The sequence below is a fragment of the Anser brachyrhynchus genome (genome assembly GCF_964034855.1).
Source record: "Anser brachyrhynchus genome assembly, chromosome: 4".
Taxonomy (NCBI): Eukaryota; Metazoa; Chordata; class Aves; order Anseriformes; family Anatidae; genus Anser; species Anser brachyrhynchus.
Genome location: NC_137698.1, coordinates 29369567 through 29383946, shown reverse-complemented (window position 1 = coordinate 29383946; position 14380 = coordinate 29369567). Strand labels below are relative to the sequence as shown.

Below are 14380 nucleotides of genomic sequence, written 5' to 3'. Positions count from 1 at the left end.
CCAGTTTCATTGATCTCAGTACATTCACCTAAAGTCAGAATCAGAATTGGATGAACAGAGATGGATTTAAATATATGCTGATTTGCAGTCTGAGTATAAATCAGTATCAAATTTTGCCATAAAGAGACATTAATAATAGCTGGTACAGTATTGCAAGAAAGCAGTCAGGAAATACGAACCCTTAGCCCTCCACACCTTCATCAGAGATGAAATGCAGTCAGAATCAGCTCAAGTGACCTGAGGGTCCAGTCACATTAACTCCTTTTCTTGGTTTAGAACTGATTTTTAAAAGAGGTGGGAGAAAAAGGAAAAAAAAAAAAAGGAAAGAAAAAAAGGGACTGATTTTTCACATCCATCTTTTTCCTAGCCCACCAAAAGCAGATATTAATGTCAATTATTCACCTCTTCCTATTGTTATCCTTTTTTTTTTTTAACTGAAGATGTGAAAGTTGTGGATTACTGTACAGAGTGACAATGACATGCACAAGAGATACATTGGAAAAAAGGGAATATGGGAATACAGCAGTGTTTATTAGGAATGACATACACAATGCTGGTGTGTTATGATTATGCTGAAGACTCAAATGTCTGTGGCAGATAAAAGGGAAGTGTAAGATGATAAAATAACAGGCAAATGAAGCAGATATTAATGTTTATTAAACAGTTACATTTGTCATTTAAGGCTGTAGATTTGCCATGAAATGTCTTGCACACAAACAGTGAGATACATTATAGATCCCTCACCATTACGTTTTTCTGTCAGTAAAATTTTTCTACCAGTCTGAAAGAAAGAGAGAAATCTTCAGGTTTTGGGGACAGGACTCTGTATGTGCTGAAGTGTGGAGATTTTGACAAAACAGCACATGAAAGGAAAAAATATCAAACCATAATGACTGAGAAACATGAAACCCAACAGCTCACCCTATAATGAAATTTAACATATAGAGGATGAAAAGCCATGCTGGAGATCTGCAAGTGAAAAAGAGGATTTGTGTTGTAGCCAGGTGTCAGTAGGAGAAAGTCTCCAGTGGCTTTTGAAGACTCTGGTGTCGTCATACAACCAAAGACAAAAATACTGCTCTCAGTAGATGTCATCTACACCCTGCAGATGTCAGGTCAGCACCTCAGAGAGACTACTTTTATCTTTGTCCTCATGAAATCTTCTTCTGAATAGTGATGACTTTGCTTCTGAACTTCTGCAAATGCCTTTTCCTGCTGAGACTGTCTGCACAGTGCCCACGGCCTGTGCTATTCGGGTGACCACGCACGGACTGCATCCTTCACAGCGCCTCGGGAAGGCAGAGTGCTTCTTGCAGGGCCGTAAGGAAGCATGGAAAAGAGGCCTGATCCTAGGACAGCAGTGCAGCTGAAAAATGGCTTCTGAGCTGAGCATGGACCAGCCAAAGGCATGCTTGAACTTGCACATGCTGGCACAGCCTCAGCTTGTTTATCAGGCACTGGGAGGTTAAAAAAAAAACCTAGCACACGCTCTCGGGAGATAATATGAGATGGCATCAGATGGGAGCTATGATTTGAGACTGTACCTCAAGCAGGAGGCAGGTGGACATAGGAGTAATTGTGCAGCTGTCCCACTGCAGGCCTGTGAGTCTCGGGACACACCACTTCTAGGTCTCTGTGCACCACCGCTCCAAAATCACATCAACACCTACCCTATGTAAACATCTTCTTCAGCCTGATCAAACATTTCCAACCAACTAGCTGGTAACTTTCTCAAATTATTTTGTTGTCTTCTCCCACTGGTTTGGAAGAAAGTGATTCTCTTCCCACCCGCCCCCTTCCCCCCCAGAATAACAATTAAAAAAAATGCATGGTGATTTTTTTTTTCCCCAATAAGAAAAACCTACTGTGACGTTCTTAATAGAAACACATAGCTGGGTTTCTGCTTTGTATCTCTTTGAGAAAATACACACCCCTTTGCATAAGAAAATGACAGGGGAATAATTTCAGGAGCCTCTTGTCAAATTATTAGCAACATACTCCACAGAGAACCACATAGAAAAGGGAAATCTCATAAAATACAAAAGGGCAAAGCTCTGAAAGAAAGTTCTGTCTTATAATTCATTTTATACATTCCTTCTCTGTTCTCAACTACAGAAGCCTCCTTTTTTAATTAAATTATCTGTCAGTAAAGAAATACATGGAATTGTAATACACAAGAACACATTGCTACTTTAATATTCTACACTATTTATAAGACTGCACAAGGCACAGTTTCTGACTTTTAAATACTGGCAAACCAAATAATTTTCATTTCTTAGGCATTTATCCATGTCAAATTTAGAACATATTAAATTCACCATCACATCCCAGGATCTTTTTGTTCAGAGACATATCAGATCTGATTCCCATTTATGCTACATTTACATTTATATCCATTTTAAAGACCCTCTTCTCTGCCAGAATGGTTTAAAGCGACCTTGCTAAATAAAAATAGGGACTAAATTGTATTTTAAAAAGCTGATTATTCAAAAAGGCATTGATTATATTGCAAAGTGCACTGTATGATGCAGAACCTCAGCTGACTGAAATTGTTATAGTTTCATGTACAGCAGTCAAGTTATGCAGGTTTCCCTCAGCTGGGGATCTAGTCACATATATTTTGTGTAATTAGAGGTTATATATTTTAAACAATAACACACAGAGCTCTATTGCGTATATCTGGCAAATATTTCTGCACTTCAGTCAACTGTGGAAACTGTGAGTTCGAAAACTAAATATACCGATTGCAACCACGCTATGTCCTCCTTTTAAATTTTGCAGATTTTGATTAAGCCATCCATCATCTTGGAGAAAATCCAGGTTTATAACGTTGCATCTGAACACAGAACATTATGAGGCTATACATAATTTATATAGATCAGCACTAATTATTATGAAAAGATTCAGGTAGCTAGAGCCATTTTTTTTTTAATCCTGGATTTTTAATATCACCTGCGAGGATGGAATTGCACCTTGTACAGAAAGCAAACATTCCCATCTCCCTTCAGATTTCTGACATATACAGGACATAAGGAGACTTTCATGGTTCATAAGCTTGGGACTGACAGGAAATTTCATCCCAGCCTTCTGGTGATGGCAGATGAAAATGCAGTTGGCTTTTTTGTTGTTGTGTTTTTTTTATTTTTTAAATTAATAAGCCCACATTATTAAAGTCAGCTATAATCATTTGGGATTAAAGATTCATTTGTGCTTTCATTTGCTGTGGTGAAAATCAGAGTTATCCCATTGTGCTCTGTAGAGTTACTCTAGGTTTTTATTCTTGCAAATGAGAACATAATTTCTCTCCTAATCCTGTCTTTGAACCTAAGTGATTACAGCCCAAATTGCCCCTGTGAATGAGACAAATGCATGTGCCTATTTACCATATTCTACAGGTTTCTCAGAATCATTTCCTGTGTGCCTCTACAGATTTTACAGGATTAGCATTGATCAAAAGCCAGATTAAAAAAAAAATAAATAAAAGAACAACTCTTCAGATCAAAATGTCCTAATTTCAAGCTGGGATGGGTGTCCTCTGTAGTGACAGTCTGCCAGTGGCTCATATAATTTTATAATTTCTAATGGTCTTAGATGGACACTCCCGCAAACTACTTATGTGAAAAAAAAAAATATCAATAAATGTATTTTTGAGCTAAAGTGCATAACTGTACAAAGAAAACAACAAAAGACAGCTGATGAAAACCATAGGTAGTAGCAGGTCCAACTACATCTTATAATAAGATTCAGATATAACTGCTGCGAACATTAAAGCAGCAAAAGGGGCAAAAATGCACAGCGTATAATTTCACTGACAACAATCCCAGTTCCTTGGAAAAAGAAGAAAAGCATTACCCATTTTGCACTTGTTACATAATTGTGCTTGTCCTTGGACACATTTCACCTGCGATCACGCTTTCAGAGGTTTGGTGTAGAATTATTATGACTTCTTTATATTTTGTCATCATCATCGATATTTATTTTTTTAAATGCGACTGGGCTTGCCTGCTTTAGAGAGGTTTTTGAAACATCTGTGTGCATGGTGGACATGGCTATGGTCTCATAATCCTCCTCACGGGAGCGGAAGTGGCAAAAGTGGAATAAAAACTGCAGGTCCCTCTGGAAGTTCTTGTTGAGAAACCCATAGAAGATGGGGTTCACACAGGTGGAGATCATGGCGGTGAGGTGGCAGATGAGGAACAAGAGGTTGTGGCTGCAGGTAGCAACGGGCAGAATTTCATGGTTCCAATCAAACACGATATTGAAGATGGTCAGAGGCAGCCAGCAAACGGCAAAGGCAACCACTATTGAGATCAGCATGATGTTGATCCTTTTGGTTTCAGAGGATCTGTACTTATTGTCTCTCATCTTGTCCATCATGTTGTTCCTTTTTTTTAATCGTATGTATATCTGCAGGAAATTCAACAGAGAGAAACATATGGGATAATTTAACCTACAGCTGTAATCTTTGCAAAGATAAACAAACATCAGACAAAAAGAAGGACATGTCACAGAGGGGGTTCTCTCTTACCTTTAAGTAGCAAATAAATATAAAACAAAGCGGTCCAAAGTACTGAATCACCAATAGAGTCGTGGTGTAAGAAAGCCGGGCAGTGTCCAAGGGGAACAGGTCCAAACACACATATTTGTCCTTATATTCATCAAACGTTATGTTTCTGAAGGGTTCGTCTGTTAGCACGTGGTAGATCAGGAAAGGCAAGGAGGAAGCTGTGGCTAAAATCCATATGGCAGCAATCCCCATGTAGGCATGCCTGTTGTTCGGCCTCCAGCCTCGGGGGTTGATGATAAGCTGGTGGCGCTCAATGGCAATGAGGACTAAAGAAAAGACCGAGACGGTGATTGAGGCACATTGCACGAAAGGGTTCAATTTGCACATGGCCTCCCCAAAAATCCAGTGGTCCATTAAGGTATACACAAAGGTAAAGGGAAGACACATGATGGTCACTAGAAGATCAGAAAAGGACAGGTTGACAATGAGGATGTTAGTAACATTGCGCATTTCCTTTTGTTTTAAAATAATGACGATAAGGGCCAGATTCCCAGAGACTCCCAGAATTATCACAGTCCCATAAGCCAAGGCCAAGGTGAAGACCATGGCCAAAGGCACGTGGCAATCTTCATCCTCAAACTGTAAGATCTGTGAGTTCTTCTCCGAAAAATTTAGGTGGCTGGAACTGTTTCCCAGGGAGCTGAGAACTGAAGCATTCATGTTGTTCCCAACCTGCCGTATAATTTTCACAGCTGCCACGGGTCTCATCCAAACCTCTCACGATGTTTGAACCGTGCCTGTCAGCCTGCGAGGAGACTCTTGGTGCTGCATCTCTCTCGCAGGACCTGGGGGAAGAAGGAGGACCAGTCGCCCCCTGGCACGTAGGCTGCCCTGGCACCCCAAAACCCCAGGGTGACCCCCACCCTCCGACTGCCACCATCCCGAGCCCCATAGCACTGCTTCTCCATGGGGCAATGGAGAGGAGCGGGGAGATCCCTGAGAAGGGCAGCAGTCACAGCCTCCTATCCAAAGCAGGATCAGGGGCTGCGGGCCAGGGGAAGAAAGGAGGCAAGTCAAAATGTGAGTCTGCCATCCGGGACCACAGCCCTTCCCAATACTGCCTCGCTACCACAAGTTACATGAAATAAGAAGGTGAGAATCAACTTCAGTCTTATAGCAGCGTAACCTGTGTTTGATGTTTTAGGTCTCCTTCTTACAAGTTTAATCTGTGAAGATCTGCTTCCTCAGGCTGCTCTAAGCACAATTATACCCAGCCATAGCATAACGGGGCGGAAGACCGCACCTGAGGGGTAGAAAAATCGCTCCACAGACTGCTGCATTCTTTTTTACCTAATGCATACACTTGATGCTGAGTGGACAGGCGCCCACAGCAGCACTGGCGCTGAGTCAAAGGCAAATAAGGAGCTCTGAATACCTTAATCTCAGCTAGCAGGACTGCACAGTGAAGAAAGAACAATACAAAATGAAAGACAAAAAAAAAAAAAAAAAACAGCAAAAAATAAGCACTGCAGAGCACACACCCATGCAATATAAATAGGCATGGCTAAATAAGCATCCCTTTGCAAGGCCTCTAATATTAAAATCAGAGAAACTTGGGTGTATATGTTCAGGAGAAAAACAAAATCAAATAACCTTACACACCTCTACTTCAACTCACTGTTAACAGCAGCCACTCTGAATTTGGAAGCTTCCCTCTGCCCCCTTCCCCATGAGCTAAATTTGTTGCTCATGTAACCCTAGGTTATAGTAACGAAATGAAAGTGATGCCACTTAAAATTCACACAAGTGGGTTCTAAACCCAGCTCCATATGGCACTTGTCAGAGAAGCTGCAAAAACATAGCGCACTGAACTGTACTTCATTAAAAGTTACCCAGAACGGGTGTATTTTGGTCCTAAATGATATTCGGTATAAATCCCGGTGCCATCTAAGTCCCCTCTGCCTGTTCCTGGTGGCAGACATCGTTTCAGCCAGCCCCGTGCTGGGCTTGCAGCTCCAGCTCCCCCTGAGGATCAGCAAAAAGATGACCCTGCCACCGTGATGTCTTGTCACCGGTGCCCCGGGCTCACCTCAGACGCCTTTGCAGGCTGTCTCTAGTCACCACATGGCTACGTGGAACAGTGACAGGCAACGCAGCCTGCCTCCGAGTGACATCTTACTGACAAGAGTTAACATCAGCGGCTTCAGAGGAACGGCATCTCCGCCTGAGGTTTGGTTACTCTGATTTTCAAGCTAGCTAGGCACGTACCTGAGCATTGTTTCTCAGACCTGATGCCTCTGCTAACTAAATTTACCAGGTCTCCCTGTCCCACATAGTCTGCTTGAGGGGCCAATAAAGAAAAAGCCTCCCACAGGGCTTCCTGAAGCATTGCTTCAGCCAGAGCCTGAGGAAGGTGCTCTACCCGATAGACAAGCATGCAGGTGATGTGGAGTCAGGACTCTTTAATTTCCAACAGGTATGATTTTACCCCAGCCTGAAAATCAACATCTGGATTTAATCATGTCCCTGTTACTTGTACTGCACAAGGTGGATGGTCCAGCCTGGGGACAATGGGACAATGGCAGAAGCAGGATGGGTGAGGGACCATGTCCTGCAAGGAGAGAACTGGCCAGATTTTCTCACCAGCTGGGACCTCATTGCACTCAGCACAGGCCTTGGTTCCAGGCTCTTGTTTTTAATTTTCCTTAGCCAAGCTCTACTCTCGCTTATTTATTAAATAACAAATTCAGAACCAGAAAATGCCACTGCTCCTTGCCTTGCCTCTCCCCACAACAGAGACCCAGCCTAGGAGCATGGCTGGGAACCAGCTCAGAAACACAGCCCTGATGGCAAGGAGTCCTCCCTCCCTCCCTGCCCACCTCTCCCAAAGGGACCAGACAGCAGGAGGGGTGAAGTCTCCTCTCCTAGCCCGCTGTGCTGTCCCCTGTCCCCCACCCCGCTGGCTCCCCGACCAGCAGGGACTTTCCTCCCCATCCCGGCTGCTGGCACAGGCCAGGGGGAGCCCACAGCTCTGCAGCCCCCTCCGGGTGGCTGCACAGTCTCCCCCACCCCACACACCCCTCTGACTCTCCCGAAGGATTTTAGTCAAAAGTTTAGCACCGACAGATGGAAAGGGTAAAATAAGGTGGTGTGAGTCGACCAGCAGCAGGCTGCAAAAACTCCTGGAGCTCTTTGAAAGGAAGGACTAAATGCTGTCAGCCCAAGCCCGTGGTCCACCCGGCCAGGTCCCACCTAGCACTTTGTCACCTGCACCTAGCGGAGCCAGTACCACCAGCCCGATCTGGCACCAGGAGCAACCCCAGGGGAAACTCACCTTGCAGCTCTCTGCTTGCCTTTGGTCTTCTCGGGGGCTGGTTGAAGAGCAGGGAGAGGGAAAAGATCCTCTGGTGTTCCTCCAGCTGAGATCCCAAAGCTGGGTGAGGAAGGCTGGAGACTCCCCTTAAAGCCGAACTCCACCTTATCCCAGCATCACATGATGGATGGTGCTCTGCTGAGCGGATCCTGGAAATCTCACTGCAAGCACATCACCTTTAAATTACACATCTGGGGGTGGGTTGCCTAGTAATTCCGAAATAAATGCAATTAAATATTGAAACAAAAGAGGAGGGGGAAGAGCTCAGCGAAAAGCTCAGGGAAGGAGACAGTTTCCAGTTGCTGCCTGGCAGTTTCAGCGTTTTGTTTGCAAGTTATTGCCACCTCGTGGCCAAAGCTAGGACGGAACGGGAAGCTTTTCGGGGAAAGGGAGCTAGGAGCCGGCTTCAGGTCCGAAGAGCAACTTTACAAAGTTTTTAAACCAGCACAGCCACCTCCTGGTCTGCATTTTTCACTAAGGGAGATGGATGGATTGATGAGAACTGTCAAGTTGCCACCATTGCTATTTTTTTTTTTCCAGTTAGGAGCAATACAAAACTCTTTTAAAACCTAATGTCAATAAATTTTCAAACCTCGTGAAAATATAGCAGTTGCCCTGGACCTCTTGCAGGGCCATTCGTCCCAGCCGTGGGGTTCGTACACAGCAGGGGGATATCCCAAGGGGCTGGGAGGAAAATTAGCCCCTGGCAGCAGAGGGCAAAGCTCCTTGGTGGATGCAGAGCTGGAAAGTCAGCGGCTGTTGCCCTGGCCAGCTCTGCTGCTGCTTTTACAAATTCCAGTTTCCATCAACCAGACTTTTATATGCAGCTGGCTTGAATAGCTCTGCAAACTACCATCAGCTGTAGGAGGCATGTTTACTGCTTATAGGGCAACTTCATAAAAAGCAAGTAATGATTTTATTTGCCATTTGCTCTTTTGATGATCCTGAAATACATTGCTCTCACACACAAGAGGCACTTCTGCAGAAGATCTACTTTAATACGCATTAATAAATAAATAAATAAATAAATAAAGTCAACCAACCAACAACAACAACAAGCAACAACAACAACAGGGAGTTTGGAAGCCAGTACAGAAGTCTGAGAAAAGGCACCCAGATCGACTCAGGTTTATTGAACAGCACCTGAAAAACGTCCCCCTGCAGGCTGTATTAGAATTTTGCAGCTCATGTAAAACAGAAGTGCCCTGACTCTCCAAGGATCCAGATTAATTTTTCAAGTGCAAGGAGTTCCAGTTAGAATACCTCTGTTATAGGACAATGCTCTGTTACGTTGTGGATAGCTCTCAAGCAAGTAGCTGTGTTAATTATTGCTAAGAAAAAAATAGTTACATGCAATAAATGATTGTAACATGTTTTGCAGAATAAGCCTCATGGGAAGGTTTGTTCATGTTCCTACTGTATTTCCAGGCATTCAGCTCAGCTGCATCTAACCTGCAGCCCTCCATGTGAGGAAGGAAAATGCAGGCATACCTCAGGGCTGCTCTAAATGTAGCTGTAAATTAGCATTGCTTGACTCTGCTGACATTTACCACCAGCAACCAGGAGGAAAGTGCAGGCCTCTCGAGAACTTCAGTTATGTGTGGATCATTAGCATGCACCAGAGTCCGTCTGAGCAGAGCAAAGGTGGATGTGCTTAGGCAGAAAACCCAAAGGTCTAAGCTAGCGCTGAGGATCCCATAAAAAAGCATATTTCATCCTAAACTGGTAACAGTTTAAGACATGTACAAATGAGGTCTCTCATTGTTATAGGTGTGGAGCAATCCAAGGTATTACTGATTGCCCTGCAGTCTCCTGCTTGGGGAGGAGCAGGTAGAAGAGTTTGGCGTGAAGGAGTGAAATTAAGTCTGTGAGGAAGGGAGGATGGGGAAGGTGTCTGTAGTTTTGTTTCCCAGTATCCTGCTCTATTTTTCATTGGTAATAGATTAAATTAATCTTCCCCAAGCCAACTCTGTTTTTCCCATGATGGTTATTGATGAGCAATGTCCCTGTCTTTATCTCAGCCCATGACCTTTTCCATCTTAATTTCTCCCTCTGTCCTGTATAGAAAGGGGAATGAGAGACTGGTGTGGTGGCGGCCTGGCAGCCAGGTAAGGTCAACCCACCACACAGGCTTTACATTTGGTGGCCTAACAAAATCCAAACAGAGGAATGACGTTGTGCCCACCAGAGAAAATTTTCTGGTAGATACGATCTTTTTCTCCTCCATTTTGTCATTAATCATGAGGATCTCCATTTCATCAGTAAATGAAGTGATTCATAATATTTTGTCATAGTGGTCAGTCTACACAAGAATTTCATACGTCATATAAACATAGGAAGCAAGCCTCACAGTACTTTTTTATACCATATAAAAATAATTATTACCTATAAGAGACTGAAGGTAGATCTTACATGTCACAAACTCAGTGACCTGAACTCACAGTTATAGTAACAATCATTCATGGAGTTATTCACGCTGCAGGTGGGTGCTTGAAACAGAGCAGTGGAGCAGTAGAAAGGGCTGTGTGAGTCACTGAGTCTTTCAAACGTATATACTATATGTGTATGTATATATACATACATGCTATAACAAAGTCTTACGACAAACCTCCTGCTCTGCCATACTTGCTCTCTGTGTTGTATGCTCACCTCAGAAGACTGAATCTGTAGGAACTATGCCAATCTTCTCCAAAGAATTTCATATATATGGGAACAATAAAACACACATACATAATCACTCTAAAACACAGAAACATGCTCTTATCAAAGGTTTTTCGTTAGATAGATATATAAAATGCATGTTGTGCAGTAAAAGCTGCATAGCATCAGGTAAGTTCTGAATGAAGCTCAGATTTTAGCAGTTCTCAGCCATTCTGTGCATCTCGTCTCAGCACGCAGCTGACTGTCTCCAACTGGAGCACCAAATTCACAAAGATGTCAAATAATTCCTCAGTAACTCTTATTCTATTGCCAGTCGCTGTCAGAACATGAGAACACTGGAGTAGCAAGATAGCCACAGTGTAGGAGATTATCCTCTTCCTTGGATCATATTATTTCAGTGCATCACATCAGGCACCCCAGGCTGGAGGGCTGATAGTGCGTGTTTGTGTGAAGACATGACACTGCAAAAAGAGAAGTACAATAAAAAGAAGACAATTATCTTAACTAAGGAAATAGAACAGCATGAGTAAAAGAACACAGAATTTCTTTGAAGTAATAGCACAAAGAAAGGAACAAGACGTTTTGCAGAAACACATGGAAAAAACATGCCAAGAGATCAATCCATTAAAATGCTTTCTCACTGTAACTCCCAAAACCATAAGAGAAAAGATATAAAACGAGGCTGTCACTTTCACTACAATGCATTGTCGTGCATTAAGCTAACACAATCCCTCTCTAAAACTTAATATCCACAGAGTAAAAGAACACCTTTAGAGTTGTTTGTGGTTTCTACTGTATATAAAACAAACTGAAGTTGCCACTATTTTGAGTGGAAACACTGATGGTTGGTGGCTGTTGCTTTTTTATTATTTTTTTTTATTGTTTTCATTTTCTAGTAAGGAACTGCAGTACCACTGAAAGGCTTTCATTTCGCATTACACTATTCACAGATAAGGGAACTCGTGGTCCTTGGGGCAAAAGTCTGTCATCAGTAGACTAAATAGACGTTTTACTGTTGAGTACAATAAGAACAGCAGCAAATTCTCTGGCTAAGAGCATGTTTATTCTGCAATGACTGCAACTGACACCAAACATAACAACATTTCACTTGACTGCTAATGTCACAAATGCAAAGAAGCTGTGTGAATAATTATGTGGTTAATCTCAGCTGAGTGTCTTGCTACTGCAGCTCCACTTCCAATGATAAACTCAAGCTAACTAGTGTAAAGCTACCCTGAAAATATGCACTGTTACTCAAAGACTGCTTGAGATGTTACCTGGCTAAAATACTAAGTCATGTTTTCTGCTATGGCCATCCCACTTTCTGTCCATTCAGGAACTGAACTCGTGTACACTCAAACTACAAGCTCCCACCTGGCTTCAAATGCAGCAGAAACAGGCCTTTGCATGACAATCCAGAAGTGGCATCAACAATCAATGCATATAACACCAGCCAACAGATGTGACAATGTCTGTTAGGTAACAAAAATGTTCACCCTTGGAAGTATTTTACTAGCTAACCATCAGATGTCCCGCCTCATTACAGACATCCCAAGCATTACAACCTTTTCAGCAGTCCATGGCTCACTGACTTCACACCCAGCTGCTTTACACAAGGTAAGAGCCTGTGGAAGGGACAGGCCAAACATGTATCCACAGAAGCAAAACACAGCCAGTATTTTTAATAGCATTTTTTACATGTGTGGGATGATCAGCTGTGTGGACGTGTGGGAAAAATTTCAACCAACAAGAATGCTTTATATGCATCTCACAAAATACCTCAAATTCTGCAGTAGTTATGTCCTACCATTTTGGGTTGTCTTGTTGATGGATAGGGGCTCTGTTGGTAGCAAACTCTACAATAACATCACTCTGACTCATGGTGAGCTTCGATTCAGGGCAACAACTGCATGCTGTACAATTTGGTTGTTCGGTGGCTTACAACTTGGTATTTCAGTGGCATTCATCAGTTCTCACTGACTTCAGAAAGAGCTTAGAGTCTTCATTCTTTCACAGTTAGACTTTAGAAGCTAAATTTTCAAGGATATTGGGATAATACTCCCAAAAGAAAGAAATCTTTGGGAATGAGGTTATAAACATGCCACAGTTCATTTGTATTTCTATAACGGCAGAGTTCTGTCCTGCGTTTTCTTTTGTGCCCTTCTGAATCAGAAATCTCATTTTTCTTCCCGAGCTCCTCCAGAGTAGCTATCTTTCATTGTCACCATCTCTCACTTCCTCAAGGACTCCTCCATGGTTTCAACAACCCCACGAAGGCTGGTTTCTAGGGAACTTGTACTATTATCTGTTGCCAGTCCTCTCATGTCAGTACTTCTCCCATCTGTAGATCACCTATTTTATTATTCAGTAGTATTACTGGCAATTCAGAGGTTCACAACCACTGAAAAGGAAAAATATGCTAATGGTCTGAATAGTAATTGCCTCTGATACACACAAGTATCAGCAGCGAATTGTCCAAATACAGCTGAGAGGAAGAATCTGGTGTTATTTACAGGTCCAGGGTAAAAGAAAAAAAAACAACAAAGAAACCACCACAAAACACAAAGCCCCACCTGCAAGTACATTACTGGTTGATGAACTCTCCTGAAATAAGATGGGTAGGATGTTTTGTTCTTATAGAAAATTGCTTTGAGGAACAAACGCTTTTCTTACTGACTGCTTTTACTAAGGAGCATGCAATTTCTAGAGGCTGCTTAGGAAACTATAGTAGGTGAATGCCCACCTTAGAAATGGTCAGCGTGAAGGTAGGCTGTTTGTACCTTCATAAAGGTACAATGGCATCCCACATAAATCATAGCTGGGGGATGCAAGATCCCATCACTTCCCATTTGTGGGGTTTGCTAGCAAATTCAGGTTGATTTGTTTGTTTTTTAAAGACCACCTCAGCTTGCTGTAGTTAGAAGTTTCCACAGAAAGACACGGTGTCCCTAAAGACTCCCTCTTTCCAGAAGGGAACTCCTACTTCAAGCAGCAGGGTCAGCAATGTGGGAAACTCCCCTGGAACAGGGAGCACCCAGTTATGTCTGTGCCCTGGGAGATGGTCTTAAATCCCCGCATAGGAGGTGAGAACCAGGGTGGGTTTCTATCTTCAGGTCAAATAAGTGCATGAAAAGCTTCCATGGCACCAGTGTTAGGTGAGAAGATGGTTGAAATCATTAAGAACTGCTGCTCAGCCCTAAAAAGGATTAATTTAGTTCTCCTTTGTGACTAACAGGAGAGCTGTCTTAAAATGATGAGATGGATTGGCACGTCACTTCCACCTGGCAGCTCCCTCTGCTCCGCTTGCACATGCAGTGATTCACCAGCAGTGGGTTGTGAATAATGCAGAAGCGGATGAAAGAAAATGGGACGCAATCTTCCTTGCCATACTGAGTTCAGCCGATGAAGAATGAAGTTAATTGTTCCTTTAGCACATACCCTAAAATGAATGTTTTTTTCCACCTAAATTAAATAAGCAACCTAACTGGACTTTCAGAGCTATTTCACAAGATGGTCGATCCAGGTCGTTTGTCTTTGTGCGGTACAGTTTGTCACTGGCTAATTATACTGACAGCTTTTCTGCAGTACCGTGTTAATATCAACTGTCTAAGGAGTGCCTTGGCAAATGGAAAAGTCATTACATCCTCGTGTCACATTCTGCCACCTGCACTCCCAGAAACCTGCACATCACTCAGGTCTCCGCGAGTCCTGTAATTGGGCTATGATCAATGGCACTGCTCCTGCTAGAAGGCAGTGGCTGGTGCGAATGGCAGAATTTGTCTTTTCATGTTTTGTGCTATAAAATGCCCAACAATTTTTAAAATATTGCTCGCTTTAAA

General features: G+C 42.8%; 1 protein-coding gene across 1 annotated transcript; it reads right to left on the bottom strand.

The window, feature by feature from the left end:
• Positions 1-600: 600 nt before the first annotated feature.
• NPY1R (neuropeptide Y receptor Y1) lies at positions 601-8678 on the bottom strand. Its single transcript, XM_080591799.1, has 4 exons — positions 8473-8678; positions 7842-8086; positions 4529-5352; positions 601-4407 (listed from the first exon to the last, which is right to left on the bottom strand). Exons 3-4 carry the CDS (start codon positions 5273-5275, stop codon positions 3949-3951), a joined length of 1206 nt encoding a protein of 401 aa, XP_080447925.1. The 5' UTR covers positions 5276-5352; positions 7842-8086; positions 8473-8678; the 3' UTR covers positions 601-3948.
• Positions 8679-14380: the final 5702 nt, after the last annotated feature.

Bases quoted from the DNA above. Each gene is read 5' to 3' on its own strand.
- NPY1R (XM_080591799.1), bottom strand. From the start codon at position 5,275: ATGAGACCCGTGGCAGCTGTGAAAATTATACGGCAGGTTGGGAACAAC. The intron at 4,408-4,528 runs GTAAGAGAGAAC...AATTTCCTGCAG, and splicing joins TATTTATTTGCTACTTAAAG to ATATACATACGATTAAAAAA.